Below are 26,635 nucleotides of genomic sequence, written 5' to 3'. Positions count from 1 at the left end.
CAAGGACACACCATATGTTGACCTGAACTTTGGCTTTTCTTCTCAGGGAGCCATTATCAATCTCTATAAAACCAAACTCTAGGGCATAAGGGAAAAATAAACCAGCAGGCTTGACTTATGTTTCTGGCAAAATTCTAAAATACATAATTAAAGAGATGGCTAATGAAAATCTAGAAAAAGAATCTGTGATCACAGAGAACCAGCATTACTTCATTAAGAACAAGCCAGGCCAGATTAACCTTATTTCCTTTGCTGACAAGATTGCTAGTCTGGTAGAGTAGGGGAATTCTGTATACAGCTTAGTGGATAGAGTGCTGGGCCTGGAGTAAGGAAAACTCATCTTCCTGAGTTCAGATCTGGCCTCAGATACTTATTGGCTGTGGGACCTTGGGCAAGTCACTTAATCCTGTTTGCCTCCCTTTCTTCATCTGTAAAATGAGCTGGAGAAGAAAATGGCAAACTACTCCAGTGCCAGGAAAACCCCAAATGGGGTTATGGAGAGTCCTTCATGACTGAACAACAACAACAAATTTTGATGTTTGTTTTTAAAAAATACGTGGCTGTCATTTTACAATGGGTGCTTTTTCTCCTGCCACAGAACCTGCCCCCTCATGGAGTTTAGCTGGTGAAACAAAATAACACTTTGACCATGTCTGACAATTTGTTTCATTCCATACCTGGAGACCATAATCTGTCTACTGAGAAGGAAGAGGGCCTGCTTTACCTGAATTTCACTGAAACTATCAGTAGTCACTGTGTCAGTCATAGTAGTGTTGTCTTTCAGTATCATACCTAGATTCTAGCAGAGTTTTGATAGAATATTTTTTTCTCTTCTTGTGGATGAGTGGAGAGATGTAAGTTAAGTATAATATAGCTAGATGAATTTGGAATTGTTTAAAAGACTGGACCCGAAAAGCAGTCATCAATGGTTTGATGTCATCTTGGAATAATGTCACTAGGAGTTCATTAGGGATCTGACCCATTTGTGTTTGGCCTTGTGTTTAATACTTTTTATCAGTAGATAGATAAAGCATTTATTAAGTGTTTTCTATTTTCTAGGCACTGTACTAAGCAGTCAGGCTATTAATACAAGCAAAGGAGACAGTCCTTCTCATAAGGAGTTTACATTCTAATAGAGGGAGATAATACATAAAGGGGAACCTGGAAAGAGGGGGTGGGAGAGAAGTCCAAAGTTGAGTTATAAGTGAAGAAGATGAAGAGTAGCTAGCTAGGTCTCCTCCTGAAATGTTGGTCAGGGCAGGTAGTTTCCAACTAGGAGGGCGGGACCTGCAGGTTGGGAAAAGGGGCTGGCTAATGAGGAGGATGTGGAGACTTGGATTAAGGCATAAATAACATGCTTATCACATTTGTAGATGGTACAGCTGGGAAGGATGAGTAAAACACTGGAAGACAGTTTTGATTAAAAAAGGCTAGAATATTGGGTCTAATCAAATAATGATGAAATTTAATAGGGATAAATATCAGGTTTTATATTTAGGTTCAAAATTTTTACTTCACAAATACAAGATTAGGTAGGTACAACTGGTCAGCAGTTTCTCTGGAAAAGATGTGGGCTTTTGGTGAAATGCAAGCACACTTTGAGTCAATATTGTGGCATCCAGGAAAACTAATACAACCTTAGGCTGCATTCTAAAGGGCACCGTTGTCTAGGGATAAAGAGCTGGTTGTTCTGTCCTGTTCTGCCTTTGCTCAGACTCTATCTGGAGTGTTCTAGTTGGTTCTGGGCATTTTGTTTTAGAAAGACAGTTGATAGAACAGAGACTGTCCAGAGGATAGTGACCAGGAGTTGAGGGCTTTGAGTTTATCCCATATGAGCATTTGTGTTGCAAAAATTGTGGATGTTTAACCTGGAGAAGAGAAGTCTTGGAGGAAACATGCTAGCTGCCTTCTGTTATCTAAAGCATTGTCATGTGGAAAAGGGATTAGATTTGTTCTTGAATGAAGGGTGGAAATTTCAAAGAGGCAAATTTAGGCATGGTTTAAGGAAAAAATTTCTTAACCTATCTTTCTGCAAATGAAATGGGCTGCCCTAGGGATAGTAGTAGCCCCTTCTCATTAAAGGATTTGAAGTGGAGGTTGACCGACCACTGGCTTGGAACATCATAGATGTGATTTCCTTTTCAAGAATGGGATAGCAGTCAAGCCCCCTTCCAACCTAAGAAGGCATAACATTGTCCCTGCACTGGAGAACTGTATCATATGATTAGGTAGTCAAGACTTGAATAGGAAGACAGGTAACAGCAGGGTTAGTGCCAAAAGTGTATTTTGTATAATAAGTGCTAAAAGAATATGTTTGAACTACCAGTTTGTAGCAGTCCGTGGCTTCTGGGCATATGGAGGAGGAGGGTGAGATTTGAAATTATTAATATTAGTATAGTTGGTGATAGTAGTTGTAACATAAGTTCTTTGTGTCCTTATACCTCATTCAAATTATAATAAAACATGTCAGGAAATTTTTGCTTTTATGTAACAAACTTTGTATTGTTTGCATTTTAGTAATTTCATTTGGATACAGTTATATTCCTATAAGGTTGAAGATGTGAATGTGACTTGGGGAGAAGAGAACAACTAGATTCAGAGTCAATTCTCTTCCCATAATTTGAAACATGAAAATTCAGAATTTTCATGAGTTTCTCATTTTGTGAGACAAATTCTAATTCCATTTATGAAATACTTCACAGAACAACCTTTGGCAGTGGATTCTGTTAAAGATTGAAAGCCTTAGCTCTGTTGCTGGGTAGTATAGCTCTGTGTTAGCTTAGTTTGTGTTTTGTTTCAATGTAGGTATCAAAATTACTTTTTTCCTTAAAAAAAAAAGATTGATAGTCAAGATTTCTCATTAATTCTGGTGGATCCTCCTAATTAGGGGAACTTAGGAAGTTTGAATAGAATATTCCTTGTTCCTGGTGTCTGTACTCAGAGACTATATACACTGGTACTTTGATTAAATTTTAACCCCTTCTTCAGAATTACAACTGTGTCTTTTCTTTTTCCTTTATCCACTTCAGCACTAAGTATAGTGCTAAACATATAATAGACATTTTAACAATAAAGAAAATAAGGATCATGGACTGGGCTAGAATGAATCTTAGAGATCATGTAATTTAATCTTCTAATTTTATATATAACAAACCTGCTGGGTCCTGGGAGACTGAGCCTTCCTGTCTTAATAAGTGTGAGTTCAGTTCTAGGGAGAGCCTGGCTCTGTAGAGAATGACAAAGATTTTTTTCTTCATTGTCACTGAGTCATTTCACCCTTGCCCCAGAATATAACTCTAGGGAAATGTCTTTTTTTAAAAAAAATCAATTTCATTTTATTTCAACTTGGCATGCTCTACCTCTCTTTTTTCCTCTCTACATTGAGAAAACAAGAAAAAACAAAACCTATTACTTGTATACTTATACAGTCAGGCAAAACAAATTCTTTGGGGACATATCTTTTTTTTTTTCATACTTTTAAGTTTAATATGCATTGTTAATATTTTATCCATCACTTTCTCAAATCTAGACAATCATCAAAACAGTAAATCAAGTCCTGGTTGGTTAGCATTTGCTAATTTCCAAGGTGTAAATGTTCACACTAAAAATTTAACAATGAGTTCTCCTAAGTGGTTGGAGGTAACTCCAGGAAACCCTTTGGGGACATGTCTCAAATAAATCTTGGGCATGGTTTATGTTTCTAGGGTTACCTCAAAAGGCATTAACAGGGTTCCTTCCAGAGAAGTACTCAGTATATTGTAGATCATGTATAGAACAGCTATTTATTTCATACTCTATCATTATAAAAATGATTAAAACATGGTTACTCATGCCTGTAATTTCCTTCTACTGGAGGAGGCTAGTGGATCATGAGTTTAGGGGTTCTTGTCTGTGATAAGGCTAAAGCCAATCAGGTACTCCTGTGGTGAGCCCCTAGGAGGTCAGGGCCACCAGGCTGCCAGAGGTGTGAACTGAACTGTGAACTATCAGTAAAGTCTGGCACTATGAGTCTATACTTCAAACTTGGGAGGGATAAGGAGACCTAATCTCCAAAAAAACCCAAAACGACCCCCCCAGACTCATGGGTACACATAGACAAAGATTTAAAACATGAAACAGTAACCAGTAACTCCTAAAACATGAAATGTTTTGTGGCCTACTGAACAGCCATTTTATCTTTCTTTTTTTTTTTGCTTTGTACTGTCGGTGCAACTTCCTCACAGTTTGTATTTTCTAGCAGTCAGTCATTTATTTAAAGCATTTATTAAAAGCCTGCTATGTGCTTGGCACTGTGCTGAATACTGGAGAATACCTTCCTTTTGGTGGTCATCTTCTCCTTTGAGAAGTGTTGTAACAAACTGAAGTCACCTGGAACCTGTAAATCAGTCCAGACCTCTTGAGTCTATGAGGTAGCCACTGAAGTTGGACAGTTCAATCTTGGGACCATTCTTTGGTCACATGTGCTCAGGGAAAGAAACACAAAGTAGAAGAGGCAGCTAGGATTTTGAAATTAGGTTTCAGGCTCACCCAGGTGAATATATGGTCTTCCTGTCATGTGGGAGCAGCTACCATAGCTTGGGGATGGGGAGTCAGAGCCATATCTTCAGAAGAGAGGAAGAAGGGAAGCGGAAGTTAGGTACCTCTCCCTTTAAAGGCTGAGTGGGCAGTTCTTGACTGCTCAGTGGCCAGTCCTTTTTACAGTGCCCCAACATGAGGGTCAGGAGGCAGTTGGGACCAACCAGAAGCATTTGGTTTTGAATGCTCCTTAGGGAATATGCCCAGCAGAAGGTGCCAAGGCATACACTTGGACCTCTAGAGGATGTTCTCCACTCTGGCAGATGGGGGTGAGAGTGTGGAGGGGGGTAGTGCTGATTTTCCTCCATTACACAGAGAGGAGAAGACAGACCCAGACAGGGAAAGTGACTTGCCAAAAGTAGTAAGTAGCAGAACCAGATTCTGAATGACCAACTTTGGATGCTAAAGCCGGATCCCGTTCCCACTTTTAACAGACTTAGTGAACAAAGCAATCACAGCAATTGCTAAATGCTGAAAAGTTTTCCCACTTTATCCCTAACATGTATATTTTGATTATTTGCTATTCCAAAGACAAAGGTTAAACTTAGTGGAGGTTTTTTCTTTACCATTTGCAGAATAAGGAAGATGAGGAACCAAAAAGTAAACACTTCAAAGAAGAAGAAGAAGGAGGCGAGAAACACAGGTAACAGATTTTTTTCATTTGCTTGTTTGTAATATATGGTAATGCATGATGTATGGTGACCTTTTGTATAATTTGAGGCGAAGCATTCAGGCAATTTAAGCCATGCTATGATCTGCTAAATGTTCTCATTTCCCTCCTTCCCACATCTACCAGTGTGTGTTAGAAAGAGCACTGTAATGAAATCTGGAAGCCTGGGTTTTGATCTTTGTTCTGCCATTAATGAGTTGTGTGACCTTAAGCAAATAATTTCATTTTTCTGATCTCAAAGGGATCTTTAGTTTTAATATTCTGTGATGGTAGAGGTGATGGCAGTGGCCTGAAGAGATAGTACCTATTTAGAAGATTTGGTGTTGCCTTTTTACTTCTAGACCTGACCCAGTTTCTTTATGCTCTAGGCTACTCTGTGTGTGCCAGTTTGCATGGCTGATTTAACTTTTTAGTATGGCTAGGAAAATTTTTGTGTGTCTCTCCCCTATGTTACAGGTAGAAAGAATAATAATAATAATAACTGACATTTATGTAGAATCATGTAGATTACAAAGCACTTTCACAAATGTATAATTTGATACTCATCACAATCCTGTCAAGTAGATTGCACAAATATTATTCTCCCTGTTTTATAGATGATGAAACTGAAACTCAAAGGGTTTAGATGCAAGGTTATAGAACTACTTAATGGCAGAGGCTTGATTCGAACCCATGTCTTTAGACTTCAAGTTCACTGCCTTTTTTGTTTCATAAATGCTGCCTTCAGGAATTAAGAAGATATATATCTCTATCTGCATAAGAACACTACTAAAATTCAGCAGTTCTTCATTGTGGGGAGACAGAGTTCGGCTCAGTGTAAGACAGATTTTCCTAACATGGCTTTCCAGAACCAAAACAGACTGCTTCAGGGATTCATCATTTCCTCATATTATTAATAATAAAAATAATGGATGCTTACTTAGTACTTTAAAGTTTACAAAGTGTTTTATGTATATATCAATTACATGTACATATGCATACAAACATACATTAAAAAATCTCACTTGCACCTCACAACAACTCTGGGAGGTAGATATTTCAGGGAGTTTATCTTCATTTTTCACAAATGTGTTTAATAGAAAGTGATGCTTAGAAAGGTTAAGTCTTTTGCATATGATCACACAGGTACTCGGTGCTAAAGGCAGGATTTGTACCAAGGTCTTTCTGTTTCCAAATCCATCACTAGCTCTCCTGTAACATGCTGCCTCATTGTGGAGTGTTTCTATAGGTCTTAGATGATCATTTTTTGTGGCTGGGATTCATGATTTTAGTTGGAATTAAATTAGGCGACCACCAAGATTCTTAAGAGTTGGAAGAGATCCCTGTGGTCAGTTAGTCCTGCTCCCACAGAACTCATGAATCTCATCTATCAGCACTGATTCTCTAGTAGCATATCTGGGAAGTGAGTGTCTTCACATGAATTTTGAGGATAATTGTTGTTCACTTCTTTAAAGGTATAAAAACTTTAAGAAACAAACTCATTTTTGTAGCTTCACATGCTTTCTGCCCTCTTTAGTGAGGATCTGGAACATAATTTAATCTTTGCTTGATGACTCCGAGTCATTTTTGGGAGCACTAATTATTTTAATTTGCTGGATTATTTTAATTTAATTTGCAACAGTGTGTTGAGGTCTTACAGAGAGGGCTTCTTTCCACTCTACTTAACAAAGAATCCTAATCCAATGTATTTTAGAGTTCAGAAGATCATCACTTTAGATTGGAAAGAATCTTTAGAGGTCATTGAGCCCAACTTCCTTGTTTTACAAGAAGAGAAACCTGACACAAAGAAAGATCAAGTAATTTGCACGAGGTTAAACAGGTACTAAGTGACAGAGCTGGGATTTGAATCCACTTACCCTTACAAAATCCGGAACTGTTTCACTGTGCCTCCCAAGAATAAGAACGCTTGTTTCTGTTGTCAGCATTTAGCAATTGCTGTGATTGCTTTGTTCACTAAGTCTGTTAAAGTCTACCTTTAGCAGCCTCCTTTGTTAGCAACCATAGCTACTTTTTCTTTCCAATTTGGTGCTTTTCAGCTTCTATAGACTGGGAAATCAGATAACTAATGGTTTATAAGACTGTGCCTAAAATAGACTTTAAGTATAGAATCTCCAAGGGATCCTCCTGTGAGTAAAGTATGTATGTTTTTGGACTTCGTGATACTGATGTGTATAGGAAGATACTGAAAATATGGAGAAAGATTGTATCCTTTCTAGGGGAGTATAATGAGGGATAGTAAAAAAACAGTTTTGAGTGGTCTCCTCATCAGATTCTCACAGAACCACATAGATAGTGTATGAAATAACAAGGCCATTTGTTGATTTGAATGTAGTCATAGAGACTTAGGTTGTTTTCCTATAACAGAGGCTATAGGCAGGCACGACCGGCAACAGCAAGAATTTAAAACACATATGAGAAGTCTAAAAAGCATGATGAACTCAGGCCATTTAATGTAGAGGCAAATGCCTACTTATCTCAAGTATCTCTAGTACTGTGGCATATTATTATAAAGTCCACAAAGTTCTATTCTTAATGCTTCATTGTGGTATGGTGGTAACTGGGTTCTTGAAGGCTATGCCTGTAAAGCGCAACTTTGGACAGGTTCTGCCATGCTGTTTCTGCTTTAAATGTTGTCCTGGCAACAGACTCTGTCTGCTTTTTGATTGACCAACAGCTAAAAATGGAGAGATTCATCACTGATAGGCAGTCCACTAGTTTTCTGACCATAGCAACTCATGAAACAAAGAAACATACAAAATGGTTCTTAGTCCTTTGCGGCTGCCTTTCACTTCTGTGGTGACAGGGCAGAATGGTGGAAAAGGTGACAGACGATACTAAGAGTCAAATAGTGTTAGACTATTTATAAACCTTACTCAGCTCTTGGTACTTGAAATATGAGATCCTCGTCCAATGACTTGGTAGTCATTCTATTGGAGGTAGACATACAACTGGATTATAATCATAATCTATCTTGACATTCTCATTATAAATGAAACTAGAAGACAAAAGGATGTTGCAGCTAAATTGAAGACTAGCATACAGGTTTTCCTTAGGCAAATAGAGTTGGTAGAGTTGATTTTATTACCCTTCCAGAGGCAACAAAGACCATGATTTCATGGGATATTTGGTCGTCTAGTATTGGGTTGCTTATGTTAAGTATTTGCAGAGAGGCTACTATGAAAATAACTGGAGCTTATGTACCAAATACATATCGCAAGAGGATCAGGAGATAGAGAAATTCCGCGAATAACTTGATAAGACCGAATGAAATAGTGACATTTGATTCTTCATGACATCAGTGCAAAGGTAGGAATAGAGGAGGACAGCAAAAAATAGTTAGGAAAATATGGTTTAGGATTAAGGACCCTTATGAAATGATTAGAAAGCAGATTGAAAAGTCTCAGCATCATTAGATGTGAAGGAGACGTATCAAGGTTATCTAGTCCATCCTTCTCTTTTGAGAATTTAGAAAAGATTGAGTGAGCCTAAGTTGATTAGGGGTAGTTTGAGTTTAAAAAAATTTTTAAAATAAGTTTTTATTGATGTCTTTTGTTTTTTATATTATCATAACTTTTCCCCATATCTTTGTCTCCCCGAGAGCCATCCTGTTTAACAAATAGTGTTTTTTAATGATGAGAAAAAAAAGAAAAAGGAAAAAAATTGACCTGATTGATACATTGAAAAAGCCCAAAAATATGTGCAATGTTTAACACTTTTAGACCTCTCACTTCCATAATGGGGTGGGTGAGGGTCCTCTCAAATCTCTTCCTTTGAGTCATGCTTGATCTTTAGAATATTGTTATATTCACTTTTGACTTTTGGTGTGTGGTTGTTCTTTCCATTTATCTTGTTGTAGTTATTGTGTGTATTGTTTTCTTGGCTCTACTGACTTCACTCATACTTATTCATGTAGATGTTTCCATGCCTCTCTGTATGCATCACATACATAATTTCTTACAGCACAGTAATACTCTATCAAGTTTATGTCCCACAGTTTCTTTAGTTATTCCCCAATTGATGGGCATCTACTTGGTTTTTAATTCTTATCTATCAGAAAAAGTGCTGCTGTAACTATTTTGGTGTACATGGTATATAATGACTTCCTTGGGATATAAGCCTAGTAAGGGAATCTCTGGTTCAAAGGATATTTGCATAATTCCAAATTGTTCTCTAAAAGGGTTGTATCATTTCATAGCTCCATCAACAATATATTAGTATGCCTATCAGCCCACAACCCCTCCAACATTACTATTCAGATGGTTTTTAAAATCTCTAGAGGAAATTCCATAAGTCTCTCTTATTTATCTTTTCCCAGATCTTTCCCAGGCTTTGTGTCTTCTGTGTGTTAATTTAATATGGTATTTCATTTTAAGAAGCCCATACAGTGTCTGACCTTGTCAGGTCAAAGGAAATCAATACATGACTTAATAGAGACCTATACTGTCATAAATATAGAAAGTAGCCTAGTCCTCTTCTGTCTCCTCTCTCCCTGTGATGCTGTGAGTCCTGCTTGTTCTGTCTTCCACACTACCTGGTACTTAGTCCTGCCTTCAGTCTGGACAACATCTGCCCCAGTTCATTTACTTGGGAAAATGTTATTAAAAATAGCCAAGGAAGCATCGGTAGAGAAACTTACATTCTAGAAGCACCTTTCACTGACAAAAATCACGGGTTCAGTTAAAAGAAAGTGGCCAGGGAAAGAAGATGATCCCATTTTCTTAATGTCACATGGTGACTGTACCTGTCCTTTTTGGTTCACTTTGAAGTTCCACCATTTCTGTGAAGCTTGCCTTGGGCTGTTATTCAGAGACAAACTGATCACTTCTTTCATTTCTGAACTCCATTATACTTAGAGTTAGTAAGTAGGTGTTCTACAAAATTCAGCATTTACTTTGCTTTCTGTGTATGTTTTGTCATCTTAATTAAATTGTAGGTTCCTACAGAACCAAGTCATATACTACTTGTGTCTGTCATTTACCAAAACTTTATCACAGTAAGGTTTTTGCTAGATTGTAGAGGCTCGAATGCCAGTTATTGGAGTTTGAGCTATCATTGTAGGTGATTGGGAGCTACTGAAGACATTTTTAAAAAGGAATGACATGACCATATTTGTGGTTAAAAAAAGATCATCCTGGAAAGGTTGGAAGGAATCATTTAATTTCTGAGCCTTAGAAGGAATCATTAATCTCCTTCTCCCAATTTCCCCCTTTTCTTTAGAGAGGAGCAGAAAGGAAGAATTGCCTTGGTCAGGTTCACCTTGCTAGTTATAAAGCTGTTTATCTACTTCCTTCATGTCATAGCTTTTCACATATTTAAAGACTATTAAACATCTCTGAGGGTTGGGTTTTTTTTTCTCCCAGTTTCTGAGTTTGAGATTTTCCTTATTGGTTCTATTTTCCACATATTTTATCATTCTTTTCTTCTGAATCAACTCCTTAAGTTATTTAACTCAGTAATTGACAAAGTGAATGTTGACTTGTGCTGTGAAGGGCTAACTTTCATTGCTCTGAAATGTTTATTCAGTCCAGTCATGACCACTTTTAAAAAAAAATGTTATTGATGCCTTTTGTTTTCATACCACAGATATTTCTGGATATATTCTAAACTGCCCTGCCTTGTAAGAAAGAAAAACAGTTAAACCAAACCAATGGCAATGACCACATCTAAGAAATGCATACAGCATTCCATACCTGTAACTCCCCACCTCTTTGTTGCAAGGTGGCCGGTGCTTCCTCATTTCTTTTTCTGCTTTACGATTGGTCATTACAGTTAATTGGCATAGGACTTGTTTTAGTTTTTCTTTTGCTTAACTTATTGTAGTCATCTATATATTTTTTTTGTTTTAAGTTCTTAATTCTTGTCACTTTACATATTTCTTCCCAGGTTTTTAAAATTTTTCTTATTCATTGTTTCTTATGATGAAAAATTATTCCATTATATTCATATACCACCCTTTAGTCATTGATGGGTACCACTTTGTTTCCAGATTTTTGCTTTTTTAAAAAGGCTTCTACTCTTAAAATATTATGCTCTGTTATATCAGTACATTGTATATTTTGGCTGTGCTAAGAGATTCCCTCTATTCTTTTTGTATTTTTTTTTCCTTTCCAACTATTCTACTATACACCAGGGTCCTTTGAAATGGCATTAGGGTTATTTCTGCCTGCTTACAAACCCTTCAACATACTTTTGAGTGCTGACCACTTCCCTACTGTTGTTAGACTCCTTTATAGAAGGCACAGTGGAAAGGAAGATGTGTTTACAGTGTTACCTTGTTGGGCCAAAGCACACAGGTGAGCCCTAGCAGAAGGGAGATGAGCCTTTACAGAAAGGCCAGTGAATTATGAATAAGGTATGATTCTTTTCCACCCTTGTGCCATTTGAAACCTAGTCCTCGTGGATGTGGGACAGGTGATACTAAAGGGTTACAATATGAAAGTGACACAGACTTGAGAATTGAGGGTCTTTTTATTTATTTCTAGGTGAGAGAGGGTATTAACTCTTTGCATTTTGGAGTCTAATCTTTTTTCCTGACCATGAAAACAGAATGTACTCTGGCTTTGGTTTCTTGCCCTCCTTCTTTAACATATTTAAATTTCTTTCTCACACAATTATATTCCCTCTGCACCCATCATTTTTTTTCTAAAGTGCTGTACAAATCTTAGCTAAGTGATCCTGTTCACATTGCTTTCTACTTAGTGAGTGGGGAGAGGGAGGGAGTGGTTTGACCACTTAGCCTAGTTTTATAAATGAGGAACAGAAAAACATGGCAATTGGTGGAGTTGGAGCCATGACCAAAACTCTCCAAAACTAAATTTTAGCAGGCCCCTGTGTGGGGTACGAAGACCCTTACCAATAAATCGGAGACTCAGAGATATTAGCAAAAAGAATAGTTTGTTTATTGGCTTTCTCAAGAAAGGGCTCCCTCAGAGCACCCAAAAGATGGCGCCAACGGAAGAGAGCGGGAAGTGTGTTCAGCTCAGCAGATTATATAGATCCTAACCGCAAGCCCCGCCCACCCACTGGCTCTTCTTCCCATTGGCTGGGCTTTGGAGCTCACAGTCTAAGCGAGGAAACTTCTCCCCAGCACCAAGGACAAAAAGGGCGTGAAACAGGGAATGGTTTGCTTCAACAGCTACAGAGGGGGCCTGAGGAGGGATAGAATCCGGGTGAACAGGATGTGGCTCTGTCACCTGGTCTACTTGTGACACTGCTTTCTCAGCTAGGCAGCTTCTGAGAAATGTAGGGAGGGGTCAGCTACACTGAGGGGGCTTCACTATTTCAGCATTTCGTTCACCCCTTTGATCTCCGGAGTGAGTTCATTGTGAGTAGAGCAGAATTGGTTCAGGCTGCTTTTGTGGGAGAGTCCAGAAGAGCTCCCCCAATTTCCTTCTTGGTGTCACCTGTAGACAGCATCCCACCTCCAGAGAGTGTACATGGCATCAAGGTCCACATGTCATTTTGCGTTGCTGATTAGGAGATCAGAGATCTATCTTGTAATTTGCAATACAAATTCAACCCGAATAGGGTGGAGATATGAGAAATTATTAGTTTCTTAGAGGAATTTGCTATTCTTATTAGAAAACACTATTGAAAATATACTGCTAAGAACAATTTTTATCACAGAAAAACTCTTTACAGGATTTATAAATATTTGGGGATATGGTAGATAGAATACCTCAAGTATGGGTTGGGCTAGCTAGATGAATTTTGAGGTCTCCTTTCAATTACAGAATTCAATGATTCTGATGTTAAGTGACAGCAAAGACAGTGAATTATTAGCACTCAGAACTAGTGCTAGTGTATGGTACAGAGATACTTACCAAACTTAGTGTCTTCCCTGTGTGTAGCTAGGTGTATTACTCCATTCCTCTCCTCCCCCACCCCTTCTGCCTCCCTTTCTCTTCAAGGCTCCACGATGCCCATTTCTTCTTTACCACTTCTGGCTTGACTGGGTAGGTTGTTGGTAAGTGGCAGACCAAGTATTATTTCTTCTGGCTCTGGGAGAAGGTATGGTATTGCAGAGTAAGCAGTCAGATCATTGGAAGAGTATAGAGATATATTGGGTGGAGATTATGGAAGAGCAGGGTAGAGGCTTTATTTCATTTGATTCGTTTTCTTCTTCACCCTCAGGTTGTCAGTTTTTCACGTGTGTGTGCGTGTGTGTGTGTGTGTGTGTGTGTGTGCGCGCGCGTGCGCGTGTTTCACAGGAGCAGTTGGGGTTTCTTCTAACATCCTTTACTCCTGCTGATTGTTTTCCTTTTGCTCTGTATAGAGTAAAGGTTAGTTGGGATCATGTGCCTTGCTTATGAGGAATGGGATGGTGCCTTCATCCAAAGATTGAATATTTAGGATAAACTTTTTTGGGGGAAGCCTGTTCCCTTTCAGGCCAATGTTGTCTGGCCATCACCCAGAGATAATTTGAATCCCAAGAAAACTAGCCAGTCTATTCAAACTGAAAAATCCTTTTGCTTGAATTATCCAAATTGGCTATTTAGACATATCCCTGAGACATCTCTGTAAAAGCCACTTTTTTCTTTTTCTTTAGCTGTGACCTCAACTATACCTTTTCCCATTGTATTTTAGGTTGTAGCATTGTACTTGCTGGTTCCTGCCATCCTTCATAGTTTTTTTCTTCCTTCCCCAATAATCAGCTTTGCCTTATTGTTTCTCAACTGTTCTATTGTAATAAGTTTCTGAAAGCCTAGAATAAGTATAGAAAATACTCTTGTGTTTACAGCTGGCTGTCTAATCCTGCTGATAGCATAGCTTTTCCTTTCCCTGTGGTGAGTCTCTTGTGCATTATGCAAGACCCTCTCTCTTCTGCTGGGAATCTTTGTTATGGATTTTATCTGCTCTGGGCCTTGGGTTTCTCACCTATTAAAGGAAATGATTGGATTACATGATCTCATAAGTCTAAGATTTCTACCACCTTTAACATTCTGTGATTCTCTGATTTTATTTCTATGCATTATATAGAATCTGAAGGGGAGGAGGGCTTGACCTGTGCTTGAACAATTAACCCCAGAAATGCAGGCCCATGGTTTATAATTAATCCTTTTCTCTTTATGTCAACACTTAGTCATTTCCTTACAATTACAATTCAGTATTGGGCTGTGTCTGCAAAGAATTTTATGGCTTGGTGAGATCAGGCTTGCAGAAGGCATTGCTTTTGATCTAGCCCAGGCTCTGGGAGTTCATTGCAGTTATGGCTTACCCCCGCTGACTGTAAGCAGAGAGCTTCATTCAGGCATGACTAGTCTTCCTGACCTTGAAGAGAAGTCATGAACTTCTTTCCTACTGCTTCCATTGCTTGATCTCCACCAGCTGTTTTGAAGTATATTTTTCCTATGGCTTTTTTTCTTCTTACCTGTGTGGATGGATCATAACTGAACCTTAGGCTCTTCAGGTTAGGCCTGGGGTAGTGGTTTCATATACCAAATTGGGTGTCATTTGCTTAGGACAAATTGTGGCACTTGCCTTTTTATTGTTAACACTGAAATATATCAACCGGTTCTATCCGAGCACATGACTTTAGCCTTTCTGAAAACACTCTGCTGTCAAGTTCCACCTGTGGGACTTTAATTGCTGATTCCATATCACTTAGAGCCAGCCCAACCCTGCCCGAGTTTCTGAACCCCTAAGGTGTTAATTACCTGATATTCTTCTCTTTCCAAAAATTTAAACTCAAGAGGATGGTATTCTTGGTACAGTTGCAGTCTCAGCCATTTATCCCAGGTGGCTACATTTCAGTACTTGTGAGATTTTGATGACAGCCTGTTGTACTGGAATTATTTCTTAATTTTTATAGTAAAAATTAATCATTTCTCACTTCTGAATATCTTTGGATCATATGATACTGTGCTTGTTGGCTGATGTTTCTGTTGGTGCTTGTGAAAATGAGAGAGGTGTATTGAGGTGGATTGGAGGCTTAGGGGAAGAAATTCTGTGGTGCCAGCTTCTTGACAAGAAGGAGAATACCACCCCCTCTCTTCCATGATCATACATAATAAACTCTATCACCAAGTATGAGAAAGGAAGTACAGACAAAAAAGGGAAAAAGCATTAATACTTAATAAAATCTGGACATGTGGGTTCTAGTCCTGGTTCTGTACCCTAAGATCTGGAGAAAATGAGTGAGCAATTAATCTGAGGCAAAGTATTCCCTGGAGCATAAGAGGACCTTGGGTTGTCCTGGGGGCAGATCATACAGTGTACTTGCTCCTGCCCTGTAGGATACCCATAAGAAAAAGTTCACTTTGTTGGGGTGCTTGGGTGCTTGTACTTGGGCCCTAATTTCTCCCTAGCCTCAGAAACACTGTCCCTTGATAATCATTTAAGATCAATTGAGCCCCAGTAAGGGCCAAAAAACCTAAATTAATCTTTTTCTCTCTGAGTGAACTAAAAACACCTCTTCCTGTGTCAGCAAATTCCAGGACCAGATAGAGCTGATCAATATTCTTCCTGTTTGTTATGACTGGGCCCAAGATGTCTGGGACCATATACTCTCTTGAATAATGGGACTTTTCTTATCTTGAGTTTCAATTGAGAACTGACCACTCCTTAACCACTCCCTAATCCCACCTTGAATCCCCTAGTTAGCATATTTGACATATGTTTTATTGCATTTTATCCTATATAAACTTTACCTGTACCTCTCTAAGGTTGCAGGATCCTTTAAGAATCCTTGCCAGCTGAAAAGCGTAACTAAATCTTTGCCACCTTGGATTAAACAATGCTTGAGTCTGTGAATTCATTCCAGACGACCCATCCTGTACTCCGGTCTTTGAGGGGTCACAACCTCTCAACCTCTTAGACCACAACAACTTAACCCTCTAGGGGAACCTTAAGGAGGAGAAAGTTATTAGAGATCATTCATAGTTCAGTCTGAGCAGGGTGCTGCAGAAGAGCCTCTTAGTTCCTTGATTGCCTTTGTGATTTTTGAAAAAAATACCAGCTACTGGCACCTCTTCCTTATCACATTCTGTCTTCAGTTGTTGGGCCCACAGGCTCTCTCATAACTTGGGCTGTAGTTGACAGTAAAGAGGAATTTAAAAAAGGAGGGAAAGGGAAAAGGGACAGATAATGAGATTTGTTTTAGATATATTGAGTTTTAAATGTTAGCAAAACAGTGAAGTAGAGATGCCTGTGAACATTAAATTTGTTGGACTAGAGAAATCAGAAGTGGGAGGAAGTTATTTGTGTACGAGGATGTTTAGGGGCTGCCTAATCTTAGTTGGCACTTCAGCACTCTTTCTGTTGGGGAATGCCATATAGCCATTTGTTTGCCTTTTGGTACACAGGCATGGTAGTATGGATCCTTGGCATTGTTGTTTGATCTGTAATAATGTGCAGTTAGTGGCCGGGTGGGGCTTAGGGTCCCGTGGATAGTCCTTTTCAGTCACTGTTATCACCTGTACCGTTTAAAAATTTTAAAGTGATAGACATATCAGAGCTGAAAGGGACATTACAAATCATCAACTCTAATTCCTTCATTTCACAGGTAAGGAAATTGAGACTCAGGTCAGAAAGAACATTTCCCCAAGGTCACGAGGTTAGTTGGTGGCAGAACTTAAAATTAGAACCCAGGTCTCCTGATGTCTACTCTGTTATTTTTTCTACTATATGACCTATTTTTTTATTTCCCTGAAATCTTTTTTTTGATCACTTACTGGGGTTGTGGTGTTATATGATGGTGCTGAAAAGCCAGTTGCTGACCTTAGAATGGGAGAGGGTTTTGGTTTTATAGGGGGGAGTGGGCCTTCAGTGTGCTGCTTATTGCCTTTGGGGACTTCCCACACCACAGGAATTCTGGGCAAGGAGGGAGTATGTAAGGGCAGTCAATCCTAGTGCCAGATGAAATCACCATGCTTTCCAAACCCCTATCTGCTTAGGTTGGAGATTAACTAGTAGTTTTTAGTCAGTCTGCTGGGAGGCCCTTCTAGTGGGTAGGACCTGCAAATTCTCTCACAAACCTACCAATGTGGTCTGAAAGATACTATCTTTTGATTTGGGTATTGTGAAATAAGGCACCAGCGTCAGCAGCACAGCTGTAGTCAGACGGCGGACCTGGGTGATGATCTAGCTGAAGGTGATGAGAGGGTTATGATTAGAGCTACCGTGGTAGATGTGGCTAGACCCTGTTGCACGTATTTCAGATTCTCCCCTGGAGATTTTGAGGGGCCAGAAAAGAAACTTTATCTGTGCCTGTTCTCAGCCACTGGCTCTCACAGCCTTTGGGAATCACCGGGAGTACTTGTAGGTCTAATTCTTGACTACTAGCACAATTTATTGAGGATTTATTGGGTGTAGGGAACTATACCAAACAATATGAGAAAGTGCTTCAAAAATAGGCCAAAGGCAGATTCAAGCCATTCTTATTCTGAAAGAATTTATTTTGATGCAGACAGTGCAGAGAGGGATTAATGACAATACATATTAGAAGAAAGCGCACATTTTGCTTTCCCATTGTAAATTTTCACATAGTTCTGCCTTTTTTTCTGCTCTCCCTGTTCTGACCTTGGAAATGGGAGCACAATGGAGCTAATTCTCACTTCTTGGCTTTTTTTCTTATAAATGCTTATTTCGCATGTATAAGACAGGTGAGACACCCAGCATTCTGAAGCTGTTATGTTTTGTAGATTATTTTAAATCTTTCGTCTTGTTGAGTAATATCCAGTATGGTTGACCTTTTCCACTTCAGACAGTGTTATGGGCTTTAGTGTCCCAAAGCAGAGCTATTTCTGAAATATATCTTACTCCCTGGGGGCTGGAAAATTTATTGATTAAGTTATGAGCTGTTTCTTGGCCCTGTTCTTAGCAACTGCCTAGACAAGCAGCAAGTAGAGGCCCTTATTACACCCCCTTAGCAAATAAATAAATAAAAATAGCTCAATAACGTTCTGATTGTAAGGAGTTAATTGTTGATGTATTTGACTGACTGGGACCCCTTCTTGCTGTGACTTTTCACATGCCAGGGGCTAAGGTGTAGTGATTAACAGTCGCAGAACCTTAGAAGTCATCTAGTCCAATCTATTCTTACAGCATCCCTTACAGAAGGACGTGCAGCCTTTGCTTGAAGGCCTCCAGTAACTGGGAGAACATTACCTTCCAAGGCAGCCTATTCTGCTTTGAGACATCTGATGAGTTTTTCTAATTGTTAGAAAGTTAGGGGATTAGGAAGAATAGAATGAGAGTGAAATTTGCAGAGTAGGGTACTTAAGTTGATTTTCCCTAAGTAGGGATGCTCTGGATCAGATAACTTGGCTCATTTACACTCCTCAGGCTAAACCTCATCATTTACACTTAGTCCATATTACTCTTTGTTTCTCTGAGATAACAGGAAGGGCAAAATGACTTATTCTTGTTTACTGTAGTTTGGCTTCCTATATAGTGATTATACTGGGTGGGAGCCAGAAGGGACAAAAGTCACAGGATGGAATTGGAGGGAATTAAAACTTGTCAACTAGAAGAAAGACTGCCTGGCCCTTGTAGCCCACAGAGAAAGTAAAAAGCATAGTGTGCGGCTGGCCCTGCCCTTTGTTATCTGGTGTACAGATTGGGGATCAGTCAGAGGAAGAATGATTAAAAGGCACAATTCATCAGAGATATGTTTTTTTTTATAATGCCATCTTTCAGTATAAATGTCTCGGCTCCCTTACTTTCAAGACTGCTTCTAAATCTTCCTAGTTTAATTTTATCTTCTTGCCTGAGCTATGAAAAGGCCCAAAGCAAGGGCTATGACACTATCTGACACTGGCTTGTTGCCAGAATGAATGGCTTTGATATTTCTGGAGAGCAATTAGGGGCTTGTTCTGACTTGGGAATTTCTATCTGTGCAGAGAAGGAGGAAGTCTGGGAAGGTGCACAGTGCTTTGGGGTAAACATCAAGCTCTTGGGGTGTGGAACATTTCATCAAGGTTGAGCAGTTGTGTGAGAAGAGTCAGGGTAATGAGGGATGTGTAGCTTTGGGTCATTGAAATCAGATAAGAGCTTTTATTTTTGAATTTTCCTTCTAGCTGTGCATGTGCTTATTCCTGGCACATTTGCCCTTTACATTCCGTTTCTAAAAGAGCAACAAGCTGACACCAAATGACTTGTTAGGAGTGTGAAAAGGATTGTGTTTCCCTTTGTGGTGGGGGCAAAGGGGAGATGCATAGGAGAAGGGGAAAGTCTAAAAAAATTATTATGAAGCAAACAATTATAAACACATTTATATTGAAATGTGACTGTGTTATGTATAGTTTGGTTTTTTAAAGTTTATATCAGACTGAGTAGTGTCAACACTGCCCTGTTTGTCTGTGACTCCTCAACTTTCTGCTGTGTTCTGTGCAATTGAAAAATAAGTTTTCGTTGATATATTTTGCTTTTTATCCATCCCATACAACAAAGGAGTTTAAAAGAAAAAAGAAAAAGAGGAAGAGAAAAAAATTTAGTAAAATCCATTAATATATCAAAAAAAATCAGACTTGTGTAATATTTTGTACCTTTAGACTCCTTACCTATTCAGAAGAGTGAGAAGGATTTTTTTCCTATCTCTTCTTTGAGACAAGCTTGATTTTTATAATTTTGCAAAATTAATTTTTGGTTGTTCCATAGTTATTCTTTTCATTTACATTATGGATAATCATTATGTATATTGTTTTCTTGGTTTTGCTTACTTTTCTTTGCATTAATTCATGAAGTCTTGTCATACTAATCTGTATTCTTCATGTTTGTCATTTCTTATATCATAGTTTTATATTCCATTACATTCATGTACCACCAGGTGAGCATCTATTTTGTTTCCAGTTCTTTGCTACCATAAAAGGTGCTACTGTAAACTTTTAGTTGTGTAAGGGACCTTTCTTTTTGTCAGTGACTTCCTCGGATATATGGCTAACAGTGGAATCTCTGGGTTAAAGATTATGAACTTTATAACCATGTTTGTTTGTGTTTCCTTCTGAGCTTCCTTCTGTTCTTTTCTAAGTATTATAAAAAAATTGACACCTTTTTCCCTCCCCTCCAGTCTTCTTTATTTTTAATTTCTTGGTATCTCTGTTATTGCTCCCAACTCCTTTTGCACAGTTGTGGCCTCCCACTAAAAACTCATCTTTGTAAATAAGTATAGTGGGAAAGAATTGCATTTATTTTGTATCGTTCATGTCTGAAAATGTGTGTCTCACTCTGCACCTACAGCCCCTCACCTTTCCAACAAGTGCTCCAAAAATAGTTTCATCAGTCTTCTGGATTTTGATTAGTCTTTGCATTGATTTAGACTTCTTGTGTCTAATTTTTTAAAAATTCTGAACTTCACAAATAGGGAAAACCCCCTTTCAAGTAGAACAGAAAAAAAAGTGAATTTGCAAACCTTCATGTACATATACAAAGTAGAACAGAAAAAAATTACATGTGGAATTTGTGAACTTCAGTTACATAAAGCTTGCTTCTTTAAAAAGTGTATAATAAATTCAGCATGCTACTTTCAAAGCTGTCCTGTTTGTGTTTCCTTCTGAACTCCTGTGCTTTTCTGTACATTAAAAAAAGTTGTAGTGACTCATTTTTCTTTTCTTTTTCTTTCTTTCCTTCTTTCTTTTTTGGGGGGCAATAGTATCTCTAGCTGCTCTCTCCATGAGAAAAAAGAAAAACACAGCCCTTCTAACGTAAGCTTGTAACAAATAAGCATAGTCAAGTAAAACAAATCTACCCATTTCCTGTATCCAGAAATGTATGTCTCATTCTGTAAAATAAGTCCATTACCCTTCTAGCATATTTCATCTTCAGTTCTCTGGAGTCATGGTTGGTCATTGCACTTATCAAAAGTCTTCAATCTTGCGAAGTTGTTTTCCTTTACGTTATTGTGCTCGTTGTGTAAATTGTTTTGGTTCAACTCAAAAATAAGTGGCATTTACTTGATGTGTTCAGAGGAGAGATACTGGGAAGTTACCTAATTTGTGGTATGGTTCCTCATGGCCCTGTGGATATATGTGTATGATCTAACCAGGCTTTCTTATTCTTATATATTTCTCTTCCCCCCACCCTGCCCCTACCCCACAGTCCAACTAAACTGTTACTCTAGATGTTCTCACATTCCCTTTGTTGTTCCCAAGCCTTGGTACTAACTGCTCCCCTACCTCGATGCATCCCTCTTGGTAGCGTCTCATTTTCTTCAGAACCGGTGAAGTGCTGGGGTCTACATGAATGAAGCCTTTACTGATTTTCACCTGCCAAAGTGCCCTCCCCACCAAACATCTGTCTTCTCTTTATCATATGTATTTTACATATACTTGTGTATATGCATGTTGTCTCCCTCCCCCATAGAATTTGAGCTCCTTGAAAGCAAGGACTACTTCATTTTTGCCTTTGTTTTCCAGGCCTGTAATAGGGCCTGGGACACACAGTCAGCACTTAATACATGTTTATTGATTAATTAATTGACCCATCACTTCAGACTCCATTTGTTGAGAGCTTATAAATTCTGCAACCTGAGAGTTGGGTGTAGTAGGTGAGCTTGCATCGGATGGTAGGGAACATGCATCGGACAAAGCCAGGATTCCGAGTTGGGATGTTTTGAATACCATCTACGATCAGGGCTGGGTAGTGCCTGTTTCTGTGGTTAGATTTATAGAGTGCCTTGCCCCTTGGGTGGCTTCTCAGGAAATACTGTGTCAGCAATGTAGGAGAAGGCTTAAAAATAATACAAACCAGAGAGTGTGGTGTGATCAACGACTTCTCAGTTCCTCTGACTGAGAATTCAGTAAACTGAACCAAAGCCAAACCACTGTTTTGTGCAGTGGTAGCTAATGGTCATTCGAGGGATCATTTTGTTATTATTGATGGAATGTTAAAGTTTGTGCAGTGCTTACATATGATATCTCATTTGATTGTTGAAGTGCCTCTGTGAGAATTTTGAGTTAGTAAGTAAGAATTTTGAGAAATAACCAAGAATCATTGGCGGGTGATGTAAATGTTTTGTCCGATTTCCCAGATACAATAGGACCTTATATTGTAGAACTTATAGAATCTAAGATAAGACTTTAGAATTCAACTATTTCAGTCCATTCATTTTATAGATCAAGCAGCTGAGACCCAGAGAAATTATTAGTGACTACTCCTAAGGTCACACAGCTTGAGCCAGATCTGGAACTACAATCTTAATCTCTTGGCTGTCAGGCCAGTGTACTTTCTGTTAGTACATACCACTAAAACAACACCTCTGGCTTTTTCCCAGGAAAGCTTCAGAACCATAATGGAGGAAATATGGGGAGTTTGGGAGGAAACACACAGACTGTTGAGGAAGAGGCCTTTTTTGGGAGATTCAAGATTTGGACATAGGACGGGTTTTTTATTTTATTGATGAAGTAGGTCAGATGGCTTCTCCAAGCTCTCACAAGTACTAGGTTAGAAACCCAGGTGCTCTTACTCCAAATCCACCCCTTTTTATGGTTTCCCACACAGATTTCTATGATTTAGAGTACGTTGTTAGCCTCTCTGCCCCTCTGCTTTCTGGAGGTGTTTCAGATCAGAGAGTGTATAAATTTCTAGGACATTTGGCTTCTTGTACTTCTGTTTTTGTGCCCCTGGCTCAGGTCAGCAGAAATAGCCTTGAGTTGCTGCCTTTGTGCTTCCAGGGTGTTCCAGAAAACAATTTTCATTCATTTGGCATAAACAGCAGTGACTGTGGGGAATTTAAAATAGTCACTCTGGCTGAGAGTTTTTATCCTGAAAAACCCTCACTTGACTCTTCCATCCCAGTTAACTATTGTCCTATAACTCTTCTGCCCTTCATAGCTATACTCCTCAAAAAGGCCATCTACTGGGGCAACTAGGTGGTACAGTGAATAGAGCACTAGCCCTGGAATCAGGAGGACCTGAGTTCAAATCTGGCCTCAGGCACATGATACGCTCTAGCTGTGTGACCCTGGGCAAGTCACTTAACCTCGATTACCTCTCCAAAAAAAAAAAAAGGCCATCTACAAATAGGTGCCTCCACTTTCTTTCCTCACTCCTCTTAAACTGCTCTCTGCAAAATTACCAATGTTCTCCTAGTTGCCAAATCCAGTGGTCTTTTCTCAATCCTTATTCTCTGCAACTTTTGACGCTGTTGATAACTCTCTCTTCCTTGATAATCCTCTTCTCTCTAGGTTTTCAGGACACCACTGCTCCTGGTTGTCTTTTTACCTAGCTGACCACTGCTCAGTCTCCTTTGTTGCATGCTCCTCCAAGTCACACACTAACTGTAGGTGTCCCTTGGGGCTCCTTCCTGGGCCGCCTTCTCCCTCTGTACTACTTCATTTGGTGATCTCATCATTTCCCGTGGATTTAATTACCATCTCTATGCTAATGATTCTCAAATCTACTTTTCCTGTCCCAGTCTCTCTGCTGACCTCCAATCTCACATCTCCAGCTGCCTTTCAGACATCTCTGACTGGTGGTCCAGCAGACATCTGGAATTCAACATGTCCAAAACAGAACTCATTATCTTTCCTTCTAGGCCTTCCCTCTTTTCTGTCTTCTCTATTACTATGGAAGGCAATACCATCCTCCCAGTCTCTCAGGCTCACAACTTGGGAGTCAGCCTGAAGTCCTCAGTATCTCACCCCCTCATATCCAAGCTGTTGCCAAGACCTGTCAATTTCACTTTTGCATCATCTCTAAATATGCCCTCTTCTCTCCTCTAACTTTGAGACCATCCTGGTGCAGGTATTCAAGCCTTAATTACTACAATAACCTTCTGGTGGTTCTGCCTGACTCAAGTCTCTCCCTACTCCAATCCATTCTCTGTTTAGCCAGGAAAGAGATTTTCCTAAAGTGCAGGTCCAATCATGTCACACACACACACACCAGCCCCCGCCCTCCCACTCAGTAAACTCTAGTGGTTTCCTGTTGCCTCTAGGAGCAGATATAGAATGCTCTGTTTGGCATTCAGACTTTTTCTACCCTAGCACCCTTCTACCTTTCCAGTCTTCTTATACCATACTCCCCAATGTAAACTCTTCAGTCCAATGACATTGGCCTCCTGACTGTCCTAGGCATTATGTCTCTCAGTTCCACATATTTTCTGTGGCTATCCCCCAAGTCTGGAATGCTTCCTCTCCTCCACATTGACTGCTGATCTCTCTGGCGTCCTTTAAGTTCCAACTAAAATCCAATCTTCTATAAGGAAGCCCTCCCTAACCCCCTTAATTCCAGTGCCTCCTCTCTATTAATTATTTCCTATTTATCCTGTATGTAACCTGCCTTGTATATATTTGTTGTCTCCTCCACTAGATTGTAAGCTCCTTGAGGGCAGGAACTGTCTTTTGCTTCTTTTTCTATCCCTGGTGCTTAGCGTAGTGCCTAGAATGGTAGGCACTTAATAAATATTTGATGATTGATTGATTGATCTAGTTCTACATTTTTATTTTTGAAGGGCCACATCTTACATTAAGGCCATTTTTTAAAAATTAATTTATTTTTAGTTTTCATCATTCACTTCCATAAGATTTTGAGTTCCAGATTTTCTCCCCATCTCTCCCCAAGACAGTGTGCAATCTGATATAGGCTCTACATATACATTCATAATGTTTTCACATTAGTCATGTTGTAAAGAAGAGTTAGAACCAATGGGAGAAACCGTGAGAAAGAAAAAACAAACAACAAAAAAAGAGATATCAAATAATATGCTTTGATCTGCATTCAGACTCCATGGTTCTTTCTCTGGCTGTGGACAGCATTTCCCATCATGAGACCTTTGGAGTTGTCTTGGATCTTTGCATTGCTGAGAGGAGATTAGTCTGTCAAAGTTAGTCGTCACACATTGTGGCTGTTACTGTGTACAGTGCTCTTCTGATTCTGCTCACTTCATTCAGCATCAGTTTATTCAAGTCTTTCTAGGTTTTTCTGAAATCTGCCTGCTCATCATTTCTTATAGCACAGTAGTATTCCATTACGTTCATGTACCCTCACTGAAGGGCATCCCCTCAATTTCCAGTTCTTTGCCACCACAAAAAGAGCTGCTGTGTAAATATTTTTGTACATGTGGATCCTTTTCTCATTTTTATGTTCTATTTGGGATACAGACCTAGAAGTGGTATTGTTGGGTCAAAGGGTATGCATATTTTTGTAGCCCTTTGGACATAGTTCCAAATTGCCCTCCAGAACGGTTGAATCAGTTCACAACACCACTGACAGTGCATTAGTGTTCCAGTTTTCCCATCTTCTCCAGAATTTGTTATTTTCCTGTTTTGTCATGTTAGCCAGTCTGATAGGTGTGATGTGGTACCTCAGAGTTGTTTTCATTTGCATTTCTCTAATCAATAGTGATTTAGAGCATTTTTTCATATCACTACAGATAGCTTTAATTTCTTCATCTGAAAACTGCCTGTATATATCCTTTGACCATTTATCAATGGGGGAATGACTTGTATTCTTATAAATTTGACTCAGTTCTCTATATATTTTGGAATTGAGGCCTTAATCGGAAACACTGGCAGTAAAAATTCTTTTCCAGTTTTCTGCTTCTCTCCTAATCTTGGTTGCATTGGTTTTGTTTGTGCAAAACTTTTTCAATTTAATGTAATCAGAATTGTCCATTTTGCATTTCATAATGTTCTCTGTCTCTTGTTTGGTCATAAATTCTTTGCTCTCCGTAAATCTGACAGGTAAACTATTTTGTTAAGGCCATTTCTGAGCAAGCTTCAGAGACACTGATATACATACATACATACATACATACATACATATATACATACATACATACATATATATATATATATATATATATAATTTTAGTGAGTGCAACTGGGGTTAAGTGACTTTCCCAGAGTCACACAGCTAGTGAGTGTAATGTGTCTGAGGCTGCATTTGAACTCAGGTCCCCCTGAATCCAGGACCGGTGCTTTATCCACTGCACCACCTAGCTGCCCCGACACTGATTTTTAGACACAGGCCAGGCTTCAGTCTGAAAGAGTGCACTGAAGAGTAGCAAATGCACAGAGGATAGAATGTCCAGTGAGAATCAGTCCAGCAAGCAGTGACTAGTTTAAATTCGCCATAGCCACTGCTATTTATGGTTTGTGTCTAGTAAACTATAGAATGGAGGGGAAAACCCACAAAAACTCTAGGGATCAGTCTTAAGAGTATTGTCCTTTAGTACATTTGATGAGCTGTTTGTCTAGGTTAGTTCTTTAAGAACTTTCTTTTCAGTTATGTGAGTAAATCAGCTGAGATCCCATTCTTGAATCTTAACCTTATTAATACAGGAAAACTTTATTATAGTCTGTATTAATCTGGACAAAGGGTGGACTGAGGTTTATCTTTTTCAATATCTAAACCCATTGTCATTTCCGGGATCATTTTCTGTCACTTTCACATGGTAACTTCTCCTTCTTTGAGGTTAACTAAATCCATATCTATCACCCAATCAGAATT

The 26,635-nt window shown here is 39.1% G+C and overlaps 1 protein-coding gene across 1 annotated transcript in view; it reads left to right on the top strand.

Annotated features, from left to right (window-relative positions):
* CCDC12 (coiled-coil domain containing 12) overlaps positions 1 to 26,635 on the top strand; it is a 72,510-nt gene that overhangs the window by 32,850 nt on the left and 13,025 nt on the right. Inside the window, exon 2 of the mRNA XM_020999088.2 lies at positions 5,151 to 5,218. Within this exon, the coding sequence (XP_020854747.1) occupies positions 5,151 to 5,218 (68 nt within the window). The remainder of the gene's footprint in view (positions 1 to 5,150; positions 5,219 to 26,635) is intronic.

The sequence above is a fragment of the Phascolarctos cinereus genome, unplaced genomic scaffold (assembly GCF_003287225.1).
Source record: "Phascolarctos cinereus isolate Bilbo 61053 unplaced genomic scaffold, phaCin_HiC Scaffold_4;HRSCAF=312, whole genome shotgun sequence".
Lineage (NCBI taxonomy): Eukaryota > Metazoa > Chordata > Mammalia > Diprotodontia > Phascolarctidae > Phascolarctos > Phascolarctos cinereus.
Note: the sequence above shows the minus strand (reverse complement) of the source record. Positions and strands in the feature narration are given on the sequence as shown.